Source organism: Myxine glutinosa, chromosome 2, assembly GCF_964187855.1.
Source record: "Myxine glutinosa chromosome 2, kmMyxGlut1.1, whole genome shotgun sequence".
Lineage (NCBI taxonomy): Eukaryota > Metazoa > Chordata > Myxini > Myxiniformes > Myxinidae > Myxine > Myxine glutinosa.
The window spans coordinates 81105748-81119402 of record NC_136262.1 but is presented as its reverse complement, the minus strand read 5'-3'; the positions used below and the strand labels follow the sequence as shown (position 1 = coordinate 81119402).

Genomic DNA, 13655 nt, shown 5'->3' with positions numbered 1-13655 from the left:
CTTATATATGTGTCCCCTTTCCCCACTCACGACCCCTTTTGGTCACTGTCCCTCACAATGTCTCTGGGCCCCTCCAGACCAAGGTGTAGGTCGGCTTCTCCGCACACGGGCGGTTGAACGAACCCCTGGCTGACGTGCTCCCAAACGTGCACGTCACGTACCGGGAACAAGGGCTGCAGCGCACACCTCCTTGCCAAGCAAAGCGGCCAAAGCAACGCGCGGCTTGCCCAGCGCGCGAGGCCCAAGGTGCGACCCGTACGCGTCCTTGTAGACAGTGAGGCGAACTGTGCCGGACGCTTGGTTCCGTGCACGAACCCACGGCAACTTGACGTGTAAAGGGGTAATTACCCCGCGCAGGTAACTCCTTTCGCCAGACGGGCTTTCAAACGCAGCGTCCCCCCTCGCTGCTCAATATCGATACCGCTCACGTCGGAGCTCGGCGAGGAAGAGGAAGAAGATCGCCGCCTCTCCCGGACCTCGTGTCTTTTCTTCTTCCGTTTCCGGTCTCCTTTTCCCCAGAAGGGCTCCTGACCCTTTAATCACAACAACCTTTAATCGACTACACATTAATAAGCAAAGACCTGAATAGTAATTCACATCAATTCACATAAATCCGTAACACACACCACTTCCCCTCCCTCCACACCCCCTAAGACCACCATCATAGATAAATACACACCTATACACTAATTGGGGTCATGCTGATCCTATTTAGCAAGTCTGCACGTAATCAGCCCAGAAATGTAGGAGGAGTAGCATGACAAACAAACGAACACACACTGGTCCGTGAATTATGGTATTGTAAAGATGACCCTGAAAGTGCCGTAGGCAGGGATGCATTGTGAGTATCAGAGTAATTAACACCTCTGTTGTCTTGACTGAATGGCAGTTTTGACAACTACCGTAGTTGATATTTTAGCTTTGTCTTGTACTTCAAATCTAATTATCTATGAATGAAGCAAAGAAAAATGGGGAAATTAGCCAATCAGACTTGAACCCCACATCGAAGTCGCAAAATATGATACATCTTACCTGTTTTATTACTACAAGGCTTTTGTCTGTAACCCAATGGAGTATTGCTCTCTCCTATTGGTGGGCGCCACAGCATCACATCTATCTTTCCTGAATTCTGTTGAATGTAAAGCAAAATGATTGGAATCTCCTGTGATGAGGCCGAAGCACAAGGTCTGTTGCATTCACATCACAAGCAGGTCTGTGGTGTTTCTGTTTTCTCCCGTCTATTCTCCGATATTGTTCCCTCTGCTCTCTGTCCTTCGACCCTCCCGAGCAACTCGACGATGCACATGTTCTTCCAGTAACCCCTTCTGGTTAAACTCTCAACATCAAAGCTGGCTGCACATCTAAACTCTTGCATTCCTTGTTTCTACCATCTATTGAACCACCTTCCAGAGGCTGGTCTGTGTCATGTTTTTCCCCTCCAGGACCTCAAGCAAGCAGTGAGCCACCACCTCATGTCACCTCCCTCCCTCTCCTGATGCTTGATCTTTATTAACCCTTCCTAAACCAACCCTTTTACTTGCTGGTTTAAATTCCCTTTCTCTCATATCCCTCCCTTTTCTCTCTTTCTCTCTGTCTTACCTATCCCTTCCTTCTCTCTCTCTTGGCCTCTCACTCCAGTTTGGAGCGTAATGTTTAGTTTTCCAACTTTGGGTCGAAACCTGGCGTTATTGTAACGGCCCGACGGGCTCAAACTCTCAAGATCCTGAGATCTTAAGCCAGCCACGTCAATCGTGAAGCTGACACCAGACCGCCCCTAGGAATGCTAAACCACCATTTAGGTTTTTTGGGGGGTTTTTTTTCTTCCTTTTTTCTGCCAATATCCGAGCTGTATCTTGGAGCTGGCTGGGACTTTCGGAATGAAATGTTGCATCAATAATTTGAATCAAAATTATGCAGGGTTGACATATATTTTGACCTTGACCTAATTTTCAGGTCATGATGTAATTATAGACATTTAAACATTTTTCACAATAACTCGACAAAGGTTTGTCCCATGGGAACGAAATTGCCTTCTCTTGATAGCATAGAGCAAATGCTTAATTTACATTTAGGCTTGATTTACATCATAAACCTCCATGTTAAAGGTCAAGGTCAAATGGCAGTTTGAAAAATTAATGCAGTGAAGGTCAAATGGTGGTCTGAACCCTGAATTATCATTGGCGATCGCTTTGTGATCGCAGCTTCCTCGTTCTGTACTTGGCATTTCCAAGTTGACAATTTGCAAAACTGGAAGGCCCAAGTAGTGAGTGGTAAAAATGAAAGTGCACTTTTTTGCTTTAAGGGGATGCTATATGCACGTATGAAATGCATATCATATTGATATGAGTACTCTTCATGTGTTTAAAGAGTTATGGTTTACTGGTGGTGTTTTGGGAAATGTGTGGGGAATGAACTGCACATCCACCTGTTAATTTGGGATGACTTTTATTCATGGTGAAGCTGTGGTGGTTGGATGTATACATGTGTTTGCCACCATTTTACGCATGATTATTTTTACCTTTGCAATAAAAGAGCTTCAAAAGTCAGTCTGTGTATCTCTGTCTTTCTCTTTCCCTCTTCCTTTCTCTTTCTCCCCCTTTCTCTTCTTCTCCCTCTCTCTTCTTCTCCCTCTCTCTTCTTCTCCCTCTCTCTTCTTCTCCCTCTCTCTTCTTCTCCCTCTCCCTTCTTCTCCCTCTCTCTTCTTCTCCCTCTCTTCTTCTCCCTCTCTCTTCTCCCTCTCCCTTCTTCTCCCTCTCTCTTCTTCTCCCTCTCTCTTCTTCTCCCTCTCTCTTCTTCTCCCTCTCTTCTTCTCCCTCTCTTCTTCTCCCTCTCCCTTCTTCTCCCTCTCTCTTCTTCTCCCTCTCTCTTCTTCTCCCTCTCTCTTCTTCTCCCTCTCCCTTCTTCTCCCTCTCCCTTCTTCTCCCTCTCTTCTTCTCCCTCTCCCTTCTTCTCCCTCTCTTCTTCTCCCTCTCTCTCTTCTTCTCCCTCTCCCTTCTTCTCCCTCTCCCTTCTTCTCCCTCTCTCTTCTTCTCCCTCTCTCTTCTTCTCCCTCTCTCTTCTTCTCCCTCTCCCTTCTTCTCCCTCTCCCTTCTTCTCCCTCTCTCTTCTTCTCCCTCTCTCTTCTTCTCCCTCTCTCTTCTTCTCCCTCTCTCTTCTTCTCCCTCTCTCTTCTTCTCCCTCTCTCTTCTTCTCCCTCTCTTCTTCTCCCTCTCTTCTTCTCCCTCTCTTCTTCTCCCTCTCTCTTCTTCTCCCTCTCTCTTCTTCTCCCTCTCTCTTCTTTTCCCTCTCTCTTCTTCTCCCTCTCTTCTTCTCCCTCTCTTCTTCTCCCTCTCTCTTCTTCTCCCTCTCCCTTCTTCTCCCTCTCTCTTCTTCTCCCTCTCTCTTCTTCTCCCTCTCTCTTCTTCTCCCTCTCTCTTCTTCTCCCTCTCTCTTCTTCTCCCTCTCCCTTCTTCTCCCTCTCTCTTCTTCTCCCTCTCTTCTTCTCCCTCTCTCTTCTCCCTCTCCCTTCTTCTCCCTCTCTCTTCTTCTCCCTCTCTCTTCTTCTCCCTCTCTCTTCTTCTCCCTCTCTTCTCCCTCTCTTCTTCTCCCTCTCTCTTCTTCTCCCTCTCTCTTCTTCTCCCTCTCTCTTCTTCTCCCTCTCTCTTCTTCTCCCTCTCTTCTTCTCCCTCTCTTCTTCTCCCTCTCCCTTCTTCTCCCTCTCTCTTCTTCTCCCTCTCTCTTCTTCTCCCTCTCTCTTCTTCTCCCTCTCTCTTCTTCTCCCTCTCCCTTCTTCTCCCTCTCCCTTCTTCTCCCTCTCTCTTCTTCTCCCTCTCTCTTCTTCTCCCTCTCTCTTCTTCTCCCTCTCTCTTCTTCTCCCTCTCTTCTTCTCCCTCTCTTCTTCTCCCTCTCTTCTTCTCCCTCTCTTCTTCTCCCTCTCTCTTCTTCTCCCTCTCTCTTCTTCTCCCTCTCTCTTCTTCTCCCTCTCTCTTCTTCTCCCTCTCTCTTCTTTTCCCTCTCTCTTTTTCTTCCTCTCTCCTCTTCTTCCTCTCTCGTCTTCTTCCTCTCTCGTCTTCTTCCCCCTCTCTCTTTGTCTCCCTCTCTTCTTTTCCCTCTCTTCTTTTCCATCTCTCTTCTTCCTGTCTCTCTCTCTCTTCCTCTCACTTTCTCTCACTTCCTCTCACTTCCTCTTCTTCTGTCTTCTTCTTCTCTCTCTCTCCCTCTCTCTCCCTCTTCCTCTCCATTCCTCTCCCTTCCTCTTCCTCTCCCTTCTTCTGCCTCTCCCTTCTTCTGCCTCTCCCTTCTTCTGCCTCTCCCTTCTTCTGCCTCTCCCTTCTTCTGCCTCTCCCTTCTTCTGCCTCTCCCTTCTTCTGCCTCTCCCTTCTTCTGCCTCTCCCTTCTTCTGCCCCTCCCTTCTGCCTCTCTCTTCTGCCTCTCTTCTTCTGCCTCTCTCTTCTTCTGCCTCTCTCTTCTTCTGCCTCTCTCTTCTTCTGCTTCTCTCTTCTTCTGCCTCTCCCTTCTTCTGCCCCTCCCTTCTGCCTCTCTCTTCTGCCTCTCTCTTCTTCTGCCTCTCTTATTCTGCCTCTCTCTTCTTCTGATTCTCTCTTCTTCTGCCTCTCTCTTCTTCTGCCTCTCTCTTCTTCTGCTTCTCTCTTCTTCTGCTTCTCCCTTCTTCTGCCTCTCCCTTCTTCTGCCTCTCCCTTCTTCTGCCTCTCCCTTCTTCTGCCTCTCCCTTCTTCTGCCTCTCCCTTCTTCTGCCTCTCCCTTCTTCTGCCTCTCCCTTCTTCTGCCTCTCCCTTCTTCGGCCTCTCCCTTCTTCTGCCTCTCCCTTCTTCTGCCTCTCCCTTCTTCTGCCTCTCCCTTCTTCGGCCTCTCCCTTATTCTGCCTCTCCCTTATTCTGCCTCTCCCTTCTTCTGCCTCTCCCTTCTGCTGCCTCTCCCTTTTGCTGCCTCTTTCCTCTGCTGCCTCTCCCTTCTGCTGCCTCTCCCTTCTGCTGCCTCTCCCTTCTGCTGCCTCTTTCTTCTGCTGCCTCTTTCTTCTGCTGCCTCTCCCTTCTGCTGCCTCTCCCTTCTGCTGCCTCTTTCTTCTGCTGCCTCTTTCTTCTTCTGCCTCTCTCTTCTTCTGCCTCTCCCTTCTTCTTCCTCTCCCTTCTGCTGCCTCTCCCTTATTCTGCCTCTCCCTTCCTCTGCCTCTCCCTTCCGCTGCCTCTCCCTTCTGCTGCCTCTCCCTTCTTCGGCCTCTCCCTTCTTCGGCCTCTCCCTTCTTCGGCCTCTCCCTTCTTCGGCCTCTCCCTTCTTCGGCCTCTCCCTTCTTCGGCCTCTCCCTTCTTCGGCCTCTCCCTTCTTCTGCCTCTCCCTTCTTCTGCCTCTCCCTTCTTCTGCCTCTCCCTTCTGCCTCTCCCTTCTTCTGCCTCTCCCTTCTTCTGCATCTCCCTTCTTCTGCCTCTCCCTTCTTCTGCCTCTCCCTTCTTCTGCCTCTCCCTTCTTCTGCCTCTCCCTTCTTCTGCCTCTCCCTTCTTCTGCCTCTCCCTTCTTCTGCCTCTATCTTCTTCTTCCTCTCTCTTCTTCTGCCTCTCCCTTATTCTGCCCCTCCCTTATTCTGCCTCTCCCTTCTTCTGCCTCTCCCTTCTGCTGCCTCTTTCCTCTGCTGCCTCTCCCTTCTTCTGCCTCTCCCTTCTGCTGCCTCTCCCTTCTGCTGCGACCCTCTTCTTCTGCCTCTCTCTTCTTTTGCCTCTCTCTTCTTCTGCCTCTCTCTTCTTCTGCCTCTCTCTTCTTCTGCCTCTCTCTTCTTCTGCCTCTCTCTCTTCCACTCCATCTCTCTTTCTCTCTCTCTCTCTCTCTCTCTCTCTCTCTCTCTCTTTCTCTCTCTCTCTCTCTCTCTCTCTCACTTCCTCTCACTTCCTCTCACTTCCTCTCACTTCCTCTCACTTCCTCACTTCCTCACTTCCTCTCACCTCCTCTCACTTCCTCTCACTTCCTCTCACCTCCTCTCACTTCCTCTTCTTCTGTCTCTCTCTCCCTCCCTTTCATTCTCTCTACCTGTCTTTCATTCCCTCTTTCTTCCTCTCCCTTTCTCTCTCCCTTTCTCTCTCCCTTTCTCTCTCCCTCTTCCTCTCCCTCTTCCTGTTCCTCTTCCTCTTCCTCTCCCTCTTCCTCTCCCTCTTCCTCTCCCTCTTCCTCTCCCTCTAACTCTCTCTCTCTCTTCCTCTCTCTTCCTCTCTCTTCCTCTCTCTTCCTCTCTCTTCCTCTCTCTTCCTCTCTCTTCTGTCTCCCTCTTCCTCTCCTTCTGTCTCCCTTTCCCTCTTCCTTTCCCTCTTTCTCTCCGTTCCTCTTCCTCTCCCTTCCTCTTCCTCTCCCTTCCTCTTCCTCTCCCTTCCTCTTCCTCTCCCTTCCTCTTCCTTCCTCTTCCTTCCTCTTCCTCTTCCTTCCTCTTCCTTCCTCTTCCTCTTCCTTCCTCCTCCTCTTCCTCTCCCTTCCTCTTTCTCTCTCCCTCTTTCTCTCCATCTGTCTCTCCCTCTCTCTCCATCTCTCTCCCTCTTTCTCTCTCCATCTCTCTCCCTCTTTCTCTCTCCATCTCTCTCTCCCTCTCTCTCTCCCTCTTTCTCTCTCCCTCTCTCTCTCCCTCTCTCTCTCTCCCTCTCTGTCTCCCTCTCTCTCCATCTCTCTTCCTCTCTCTCCATCTCTCTTCCTCTCCCTCTTGCTCCATTCCCTTATTGGTTGTGCCCAATAATTGTTGCTGTGTGACCTCACTGTTGCTTCAACCTTCCTCTTCCATAAGCCTTGCTCTTGTAAGGAAAATGGTTTAAACTTTTTTCACAACACTTAACAAAAGCTTTCGTCATGAGAGCCATTCTCAAATTGGTTTTCGCAGTGTACACAAGTTTTTATGGGGTCAAAATGGACTGTTATTTGCATACGAAGCTCGGGATTTGCATCAAAATTATTAATTGGCTTTCATTCTGGACTACATTGACCATGAATCAAAAATGTCCTGGCCCAGGTGTGCTGCATGTTCATTGGGACCCGTTTTTATACTTTCTTCTGCTCTGTGCTGTTCTTTATCAATCCTTTACAGATTTTATATTTCGTGTGTCAAATAGTTTATCCAGAAATTATTATTCAAATTATGTACTAATAATAATAGTAATTTTAAAATCTATTTTTGTGGAATTGTACTCCATTTTGAGCCAAAAATAATTTATCGGATACAAGTAGTAGATGCATTATTTTTAATCGCATCGAATATGCAGCGTTTACATCGTGATTTGAACCCTGGTTGTATGCTTGCAGCAATAGCACGCCGATTGGCAAGAATGGGATTGATTTCTCCTGCTGCTTTCCTGGATGAGTTTGGCTCCGTGCGACTGCAGTTCAGCAAAGCACTGCGTGAGCTCATGCGCTCTGCTAGTAACCAGGTAATAATCTATCAGGTCATAAGACTTTTTCTGCTGATGATCCTAGAAGTGTATCAACGTTGATTATGTGTTCTTAATCATAATGATTGATTTTTTTTAAAATCAGTTTATCTTGACTTCATATGTATATATATATATAATTATAATGTTTTGGCATTCCCTCAAGCATTTATGTATAATATATGGAGAAATATAATGCATTATGTTTGCAGTTTGAAGACTTCTTTTCTGATGGAATACCCTGGCCCATCTCGTTATTAAGGTAAAGATTTTGGAACCATAATGTTCACCATTGCAGGTATACACTTACTGTTACATTCATGGCTTTATGTCAGTAGCAAGTTGTTTCCATAAGTGCACAGTGAGGAGTGTGTTTCATATGTACAAATTCTAGGCCACTTCGGCAAACGAGGTGACGGTGGATAGAAGGCACTGACTGCACTGATTGTGGGAGCAACTGCATGGCACATGGATGCAATAAGGGGATGAACGAATAGAGGGAGCTACAGAACTGGGAAAGGAACAAAATTGGATGGGATACTTTCGAATTTTACTTTTCGTAGATCTTCTAACCTTCAACAATAACCATTTAATTTAATGTAAATTGAGAATTTCTAAGCGTTGATGCTAGAAAACAAAGAACCCCAGGTGTCTACCCTCAGGAGAGCCGGGAAATGACGTCTTTCTAATCTCAAAACTGAACTCTCAAATCTGTCTCCACCCTCCAAATCCTGGTGGCATCTGGTTAAGTCTGTTTCTGGTATGTGTGTTCCCCCTCCATCCCCTCCCTTACCTCAAATGGCTACACAGTTGACACCGCACATGACAAAGCCGAATGCCTCAACTCTGTGTTTGCTTCAAAATCTTTAGTGCCAAACACATCGCTTTCTGTACCCACCTTAACCAGTTGCACCCTGCTGCTCCTGGACTCTGTGTCCTTCTCTCCCGACAAAGTGATGTCAAACATCGACTCTGATTCTGCAACCGGAACAGACGGCATAAACTCATGTGTCCCAAATACCTGCTCTGCTGCTCAAGCACATCCTCTCTCTCTCTGTTCTGTTCACCCTCCCTCTCTTTTGCTCAAAGTCATCTGCCATCTGCTTGTAAATCAAGAAACATTACCTCTTCACACAAAATGTTCAAATAAAACCAGGCTTTGATGTACACTGGGATATTTAACGTCCAACACCTAATGCTAGCCAATGGAGCACCCAGTTTATCATCCATTTGAGGGAGGGTCCAATTTGGAATTCATCATTGAGCTTGTGTCGCACAAAATGGACATTTTATCATCAGGCCAGAACCCAACCCAACCCAAACTCGGCAGCTCAAAGGTAAGTGCACTAAATCTAAACTATGCTTTCAGGATGACATATACTGCTCATGCTCTGGAAACGGTGTGGGATTGTGTATTAACCTTGGTAAGTCATGTGACTAGCACATTAAAAAAGGGGATATTCACTTTTTTATCTCAAGTATAAAATGTTGATGTCATGGCATTTTAAATTATCATCATCATCATCAGCACAAAAGGAGAAAGTTTTCATCACATTATTTTCTTATGACACCTCTGCTGGCACTTAGTTTTATTTTCTTATGACACCTCTGCTGGCATTTAGTTTTATTTATATTTGTATCCCATTTCCTTGGATATCAAACCATGATAGGATAACTGGGAAACAAACAAAACAAGAAGGCGTCATGCAGAGCACGATACTTGCAAACTCCACTCCCTCCCCAAAATAAGAAGTTGCCATGGATACATCAAATTGTCCATTTCATTAAGATTAAAATTGACGATATTAATCAAAGCTTAGGTCAATCGGATGAAAATTGATTCTTTTTATATGAAAATTGATATTACGAGTTTGACCTTGGGTTGACCTTTTGACCTCTAAAATAGTTGGTTTCCCAATTCAGTGTTGCACTATGTAATTGCTGTTTAATTTGCAAGTTAATATAATGAAAAGTGATGATTTTTCAGATGAAAATTGATGATTTTAGAAGTTTGATCTTGAGTTGACCCTTGACATTAAAATAGTTGGTTTTCCAAATCAGTGAGGCACGCTGCAATTGCTGTTTAATTTTCAAGTCAATCGGATGAAAATTGACAATTTTAGAAATTTGACCTCAAGACGACCTTTGACCTCAAAATCAATAGGCTTCTTCCTTTTGACCGACATACCATCTGGTGAAGTTTTGTGAAAATCGGTTTAAAATTGTGACCTGTCGGCAATTGGCAGACAGACAGACAGACAGACAGACAGAATAATGCACAAGACCAACCAATATCCTTGAAAAACTTCAATTTTGCAAGTAACCAGAAACTTTCCTTTAAGTCCTTGACACAAGTGCATAACTTTTATTTGTAGAAGAAGCAAAGGAGTGAGTAAGATTTTAAATATTTTGTTATTTTTTTCAATGTTTTTGTCGTAGTTTTGGGCTTGTATATAAATTGCATGTAGGACAAAGACACGAGTAGACATCATTGAACCTTTACATGAATTCCACAAACATTGCTAGATAAAGGATTTGAGCCATTAGCCAAGGGTTTCCATGGGAGCACTAAGTGTTTGGCTAGGGTTTAGCAAAGTGGAAAATGTACTGAATTCCCTTTTTTTGGTGGCATTTATTAATTTTTTGTAAATGTCCTTTTAAATTATTTTCAATCCTGTTCAATTTGATGATTAGCAACAAAAGAGGAATGCTAGCTGGTCTAAAAGATGCATCTAGAATACACTTTACATTACTCCAGTTCAGCCACACCTGCAGAGATTTTCAAGGTAAAGAGATGACGTACTGGGATCAGGAATGCTAAAGAGGTTGAATGACAATACAGATGGGCATTTCAAGATTACACCAACCAGAATAACAATGAGATTAACAGTAACTTAGTCCTGGGTTATTGAAATTAGGGATTTTCAGATTTTTTTTTTTTTTTTTTTTTTTTTTTTTTTGTATACAAGATCGAGGCTCGTGAAAGAGCGAACATTAATCACACAGAAAGACAAACAGACACATAAAACAAATAACATCGGGAGCGGTAGACAAGATGGGGAGAGAGGGGGAAGGACACAAACACAACATTTGAGAGCAGGGACCGAGAGACATGGAGACATCGAGAGATCTGTGGGAGGGAGAGGGCTTTGGGGGGGAGGCATGTGAAGGGGGGGAGGCATGTGAAGGGGGGGAGGCATGTGAAGGGGGGGGGGGGTGGGAGAGGTATAAACATATGGACACTGCCAGGATTTCCAGGAAATAAGTTGGAATTTCAAACAAGGTGGATCTGGGGTGAATTAGTGGGGGTAGAAAAGATCAAGGTTATGGATGGGGGAAGATAAGAGATGGTGGTGAACAGCTGTTTTAAAGACCTGGAGGGAGGAGAGGGATTGAAGGGAGTGTGGGAGTTTGTTCCACAGGCGGGAGAAAAGAGGAATGAAAGAGTGAAGGTGAGCAGAGAGCCGAGATTTCGGCAGTTTAACCATCAGAGGGTTGCTGGCAGATCTTGTGCGACCTGTAGGAATATTTGGGGGACAGAGCACAGAGAGAGCTGGGGGAGCAAGGCCGGAGAGGAGTCGGTAGAAGACAGAAAGACCACCTACCTGCCTGCGGTGAGTGAGTGAAAGGCCCTCAGAGATAGCTTCATCGCGGGAGATTCCAATGATTTTGAAAGCTTTGGATTCAACAGCGTGAAGCCGAGCCAGGTGTGAGGCAGGAGCACCAGCCCATAGGGGAGAACAGTATTCCATTGAGCTGCGGATGAAAGCCTTGTATGTGGTGAGGAGCTCAGGTGTGCCGAGGAAGGACTTCGCACGACGGAGGATGCCCAGTCGGCGACTGGCTTTGGAGGCCAGCTTGGAAATGTGGTTTTCCCAAGAAAGATCATGGCAGATAGTGAGACCCAAAAGCTTGAGTGACAGAACTTCTTGGAGAGGATTGTTGAGAAAGTAGATGGGAGGGTTGTCCAGTCGATCTTTTCGGAGAGACATAGTAAGAGAGTGAGATTTGGCAGGATTGAAAGACACGTTCCACTTGTTTGACCAGTCTGTGATTTTGTCCAGGTCTTCAGAGAGTGAGGAGGCTGCAGACTGCCGATCTGAGGGAAGAGGAATGGAGTGGCAGAGAGTGGAGTCATCAGCAAAGAGATAGAGAGGATTTTCCAGAGAGTCAGAGAGATCATTGATAAAGACCAGAAAAAGCACAGGGCCCAGCACACTTCCTTGGGGAACTCCAGCCTGAACAGGAAGGGGAGATGAGAGAAATCCATTCAGGGCCACACGTTGACTACGACCAGAGAGGAAGTCCGCAAGCCATGCATGGATATTTCCATGGATACCATAGGAGGAGAGTTTGGTGAGCAGAGCTGGGTGCCAGACCGTATCAAAGGCCCTTGATATGTCAAGGGAGACAGCTCTGATTTCCTGTTTGGCATTGAGGACCTCCATCCATTGTTGAGACAGCAGAAGCAGCATGTCCAGAGTAGAGTGACCTGGTCTGAAACCAAATTGATGATCAGAGATCAAGCCATTGGAGAAGAGGAAAGATTTCATATCCGAAGCAATGATGGATTCCATGACTTTGCTGATAATTGGGAGCAGGCTGATTGGTCTGTAGTTGCAAGGATCTGTTTTTGCACCTTTTTTGTGTAAAGCGGTAATGTTAGCTGATTTCCAGGATGCTGGCAGATGACCTTGAGCAAAAGATAGGGTGAAAAGAACAGAGAGAGGGTGAGATAGAGCGGCAGAGCAGGATTTTAGGACCCGTGGGCTGATGCCGTCTGGTCCAGTTGCAGAATCAGAGTCGAGGTTTGACAAAAACTCCTCCACCTTGTCAGGAGAGAAGGACACAGAGTCCAGGAGCAGTTGGGTTCGACTGGGAAAGGTGGGAACAGAGAGAGATGGGTTTGGGACTAAGGATTTCGAGGCGAACACAGAGTTGAGGCATTCGGCTTTGTCACGTGCGATGTCAACTGTGTGGCCATTTGAGGTAAGGGAGGGGATGGAGGGGGAACAAACACCAGAAACGGATTTGACCAGACGCCACCAGGATTTGGAGGAAGGAGACAGGTTTGAGAGTTCATTCTTGAGTGAGGAGAGATAGTGCTTCCTGGCACTCCTGAGGGTAGACACACGCTTGTTCCGAGCTTGGTGGAAGGAACTGAGATTTCCTTCAGTTGGATTAGCCTTCCAAGAGGCAAAGGCAAGTTGTTTCAGGGCAACTGCCTCACCACAAGATTCAGTGTACCATGGACGGGAGGAAGGGTAAGACAATTGAAGGCGAGATGGGATAAATCTGTGCATGAGAGAGATCAGTTTGCTTTGGAAGAATTCCCAGGAAGAATTGATGTCAGAGGCAGTGGAGATGGGAGACCAATCCAGACGATTGATGGCTGCTTGAAGACCGTCCCAGTCGGCCTGACTGAAATGCCAGACTCGTCGATGCTGAGGAGGCTCTCTGAGAATGGCCAGAGAGATGTCCACTTTGACAAGCACATGATCAGAAGAACCGATTGGAGCAGAAGAAGAGCAGCAGACATTAGCAGGGAAGTTTGTCATAACCAAGTCTAGAAGAGAAGATACTCCATTGGCTGAGATCCGGGTCGGGAAATTGACAGATTGTGTCAATCCCAGTGAGTCACAGAAGTCCTTTGCTGAGGTGCCATGACTAGTGAGAGAGGAACCCACACCCAACCAGGTGGCATGATGACAGTTGAAGTCACCACATATGAGGAAGAGAGAGTTGGGATGAGTGGATAGAAGTTGGTCCATGTTGTCAGACATTGAAATGTAGATGGAGTCATCACTGTTTGGGGGACGGTACAGAATTTTGTCCAGATGTTTCTTTGCAATGCATTTTTGGAACGGTCAGTTGGGTATGCGAGGAAAGTTTTATTTCTTTATTTTAGTTTATAAAGTGTTTTGTAGGCAAACATTCATTGTATCTTTGTAGAGAAAGCATGAGTTCATAACCTGCTATATTCTCTTGCTGGATTATCATAGCATTTCCAGTCATGTCTAGTTGTTGAATAATGGATCACTTTACTTCAGTGCAAATTGAATTCCACTGTTGCCTTCATTGTGAGGTTGGCAGGAAGCACGTAATATACTAACAATGTGACTTAAAACTCCTCCCAATGGCTCATCATTGACATAAACAGTTTGCAGAGGAATGCCATAATGCTCGTGTTTTCTTGTATCTGATGACATTGACTTGGTGATTTTCCATGTGTATCCTTATGCAGAATATCATGTCATGGATGCA

The 13655-nt window shown here is 46.1% G+C and overlaps 1 protein-coding gene across 13 annotated transcripts in view; it reads left to right on the top strand.

The window, feature by feature from the left end:
• EIF2AK1 (eukaryotic translation initiation factor 2 alpha kinase 1) overlaps positions 1 to 13655 on the top strand; it is a 91700-nt gene that overhangs the window by 8642 nt on the left and 69403 nt on the right. For all 13 annotated transcript variants that reach the window (XR_013622698.1, XM_068107923.2, XM_068107919.2 and 10 more), the window contains exons 3-4: positions 7267 to 7391; positions 7604 to 7653. Coding sequence is in view for 12 of the 13 variants with exons in the window: in XM_068107923.2 (XP_067964024.2) it covers positions 7267 to 7391; positions 7604 to 7653 (175 nt within the window). In the remaining variant the exon portion in view is untranslated. The remainder of the gene's footprint in view (positions 1 to 7266; positions 7392 to 7603; positions 7654 to 13655) is intronic.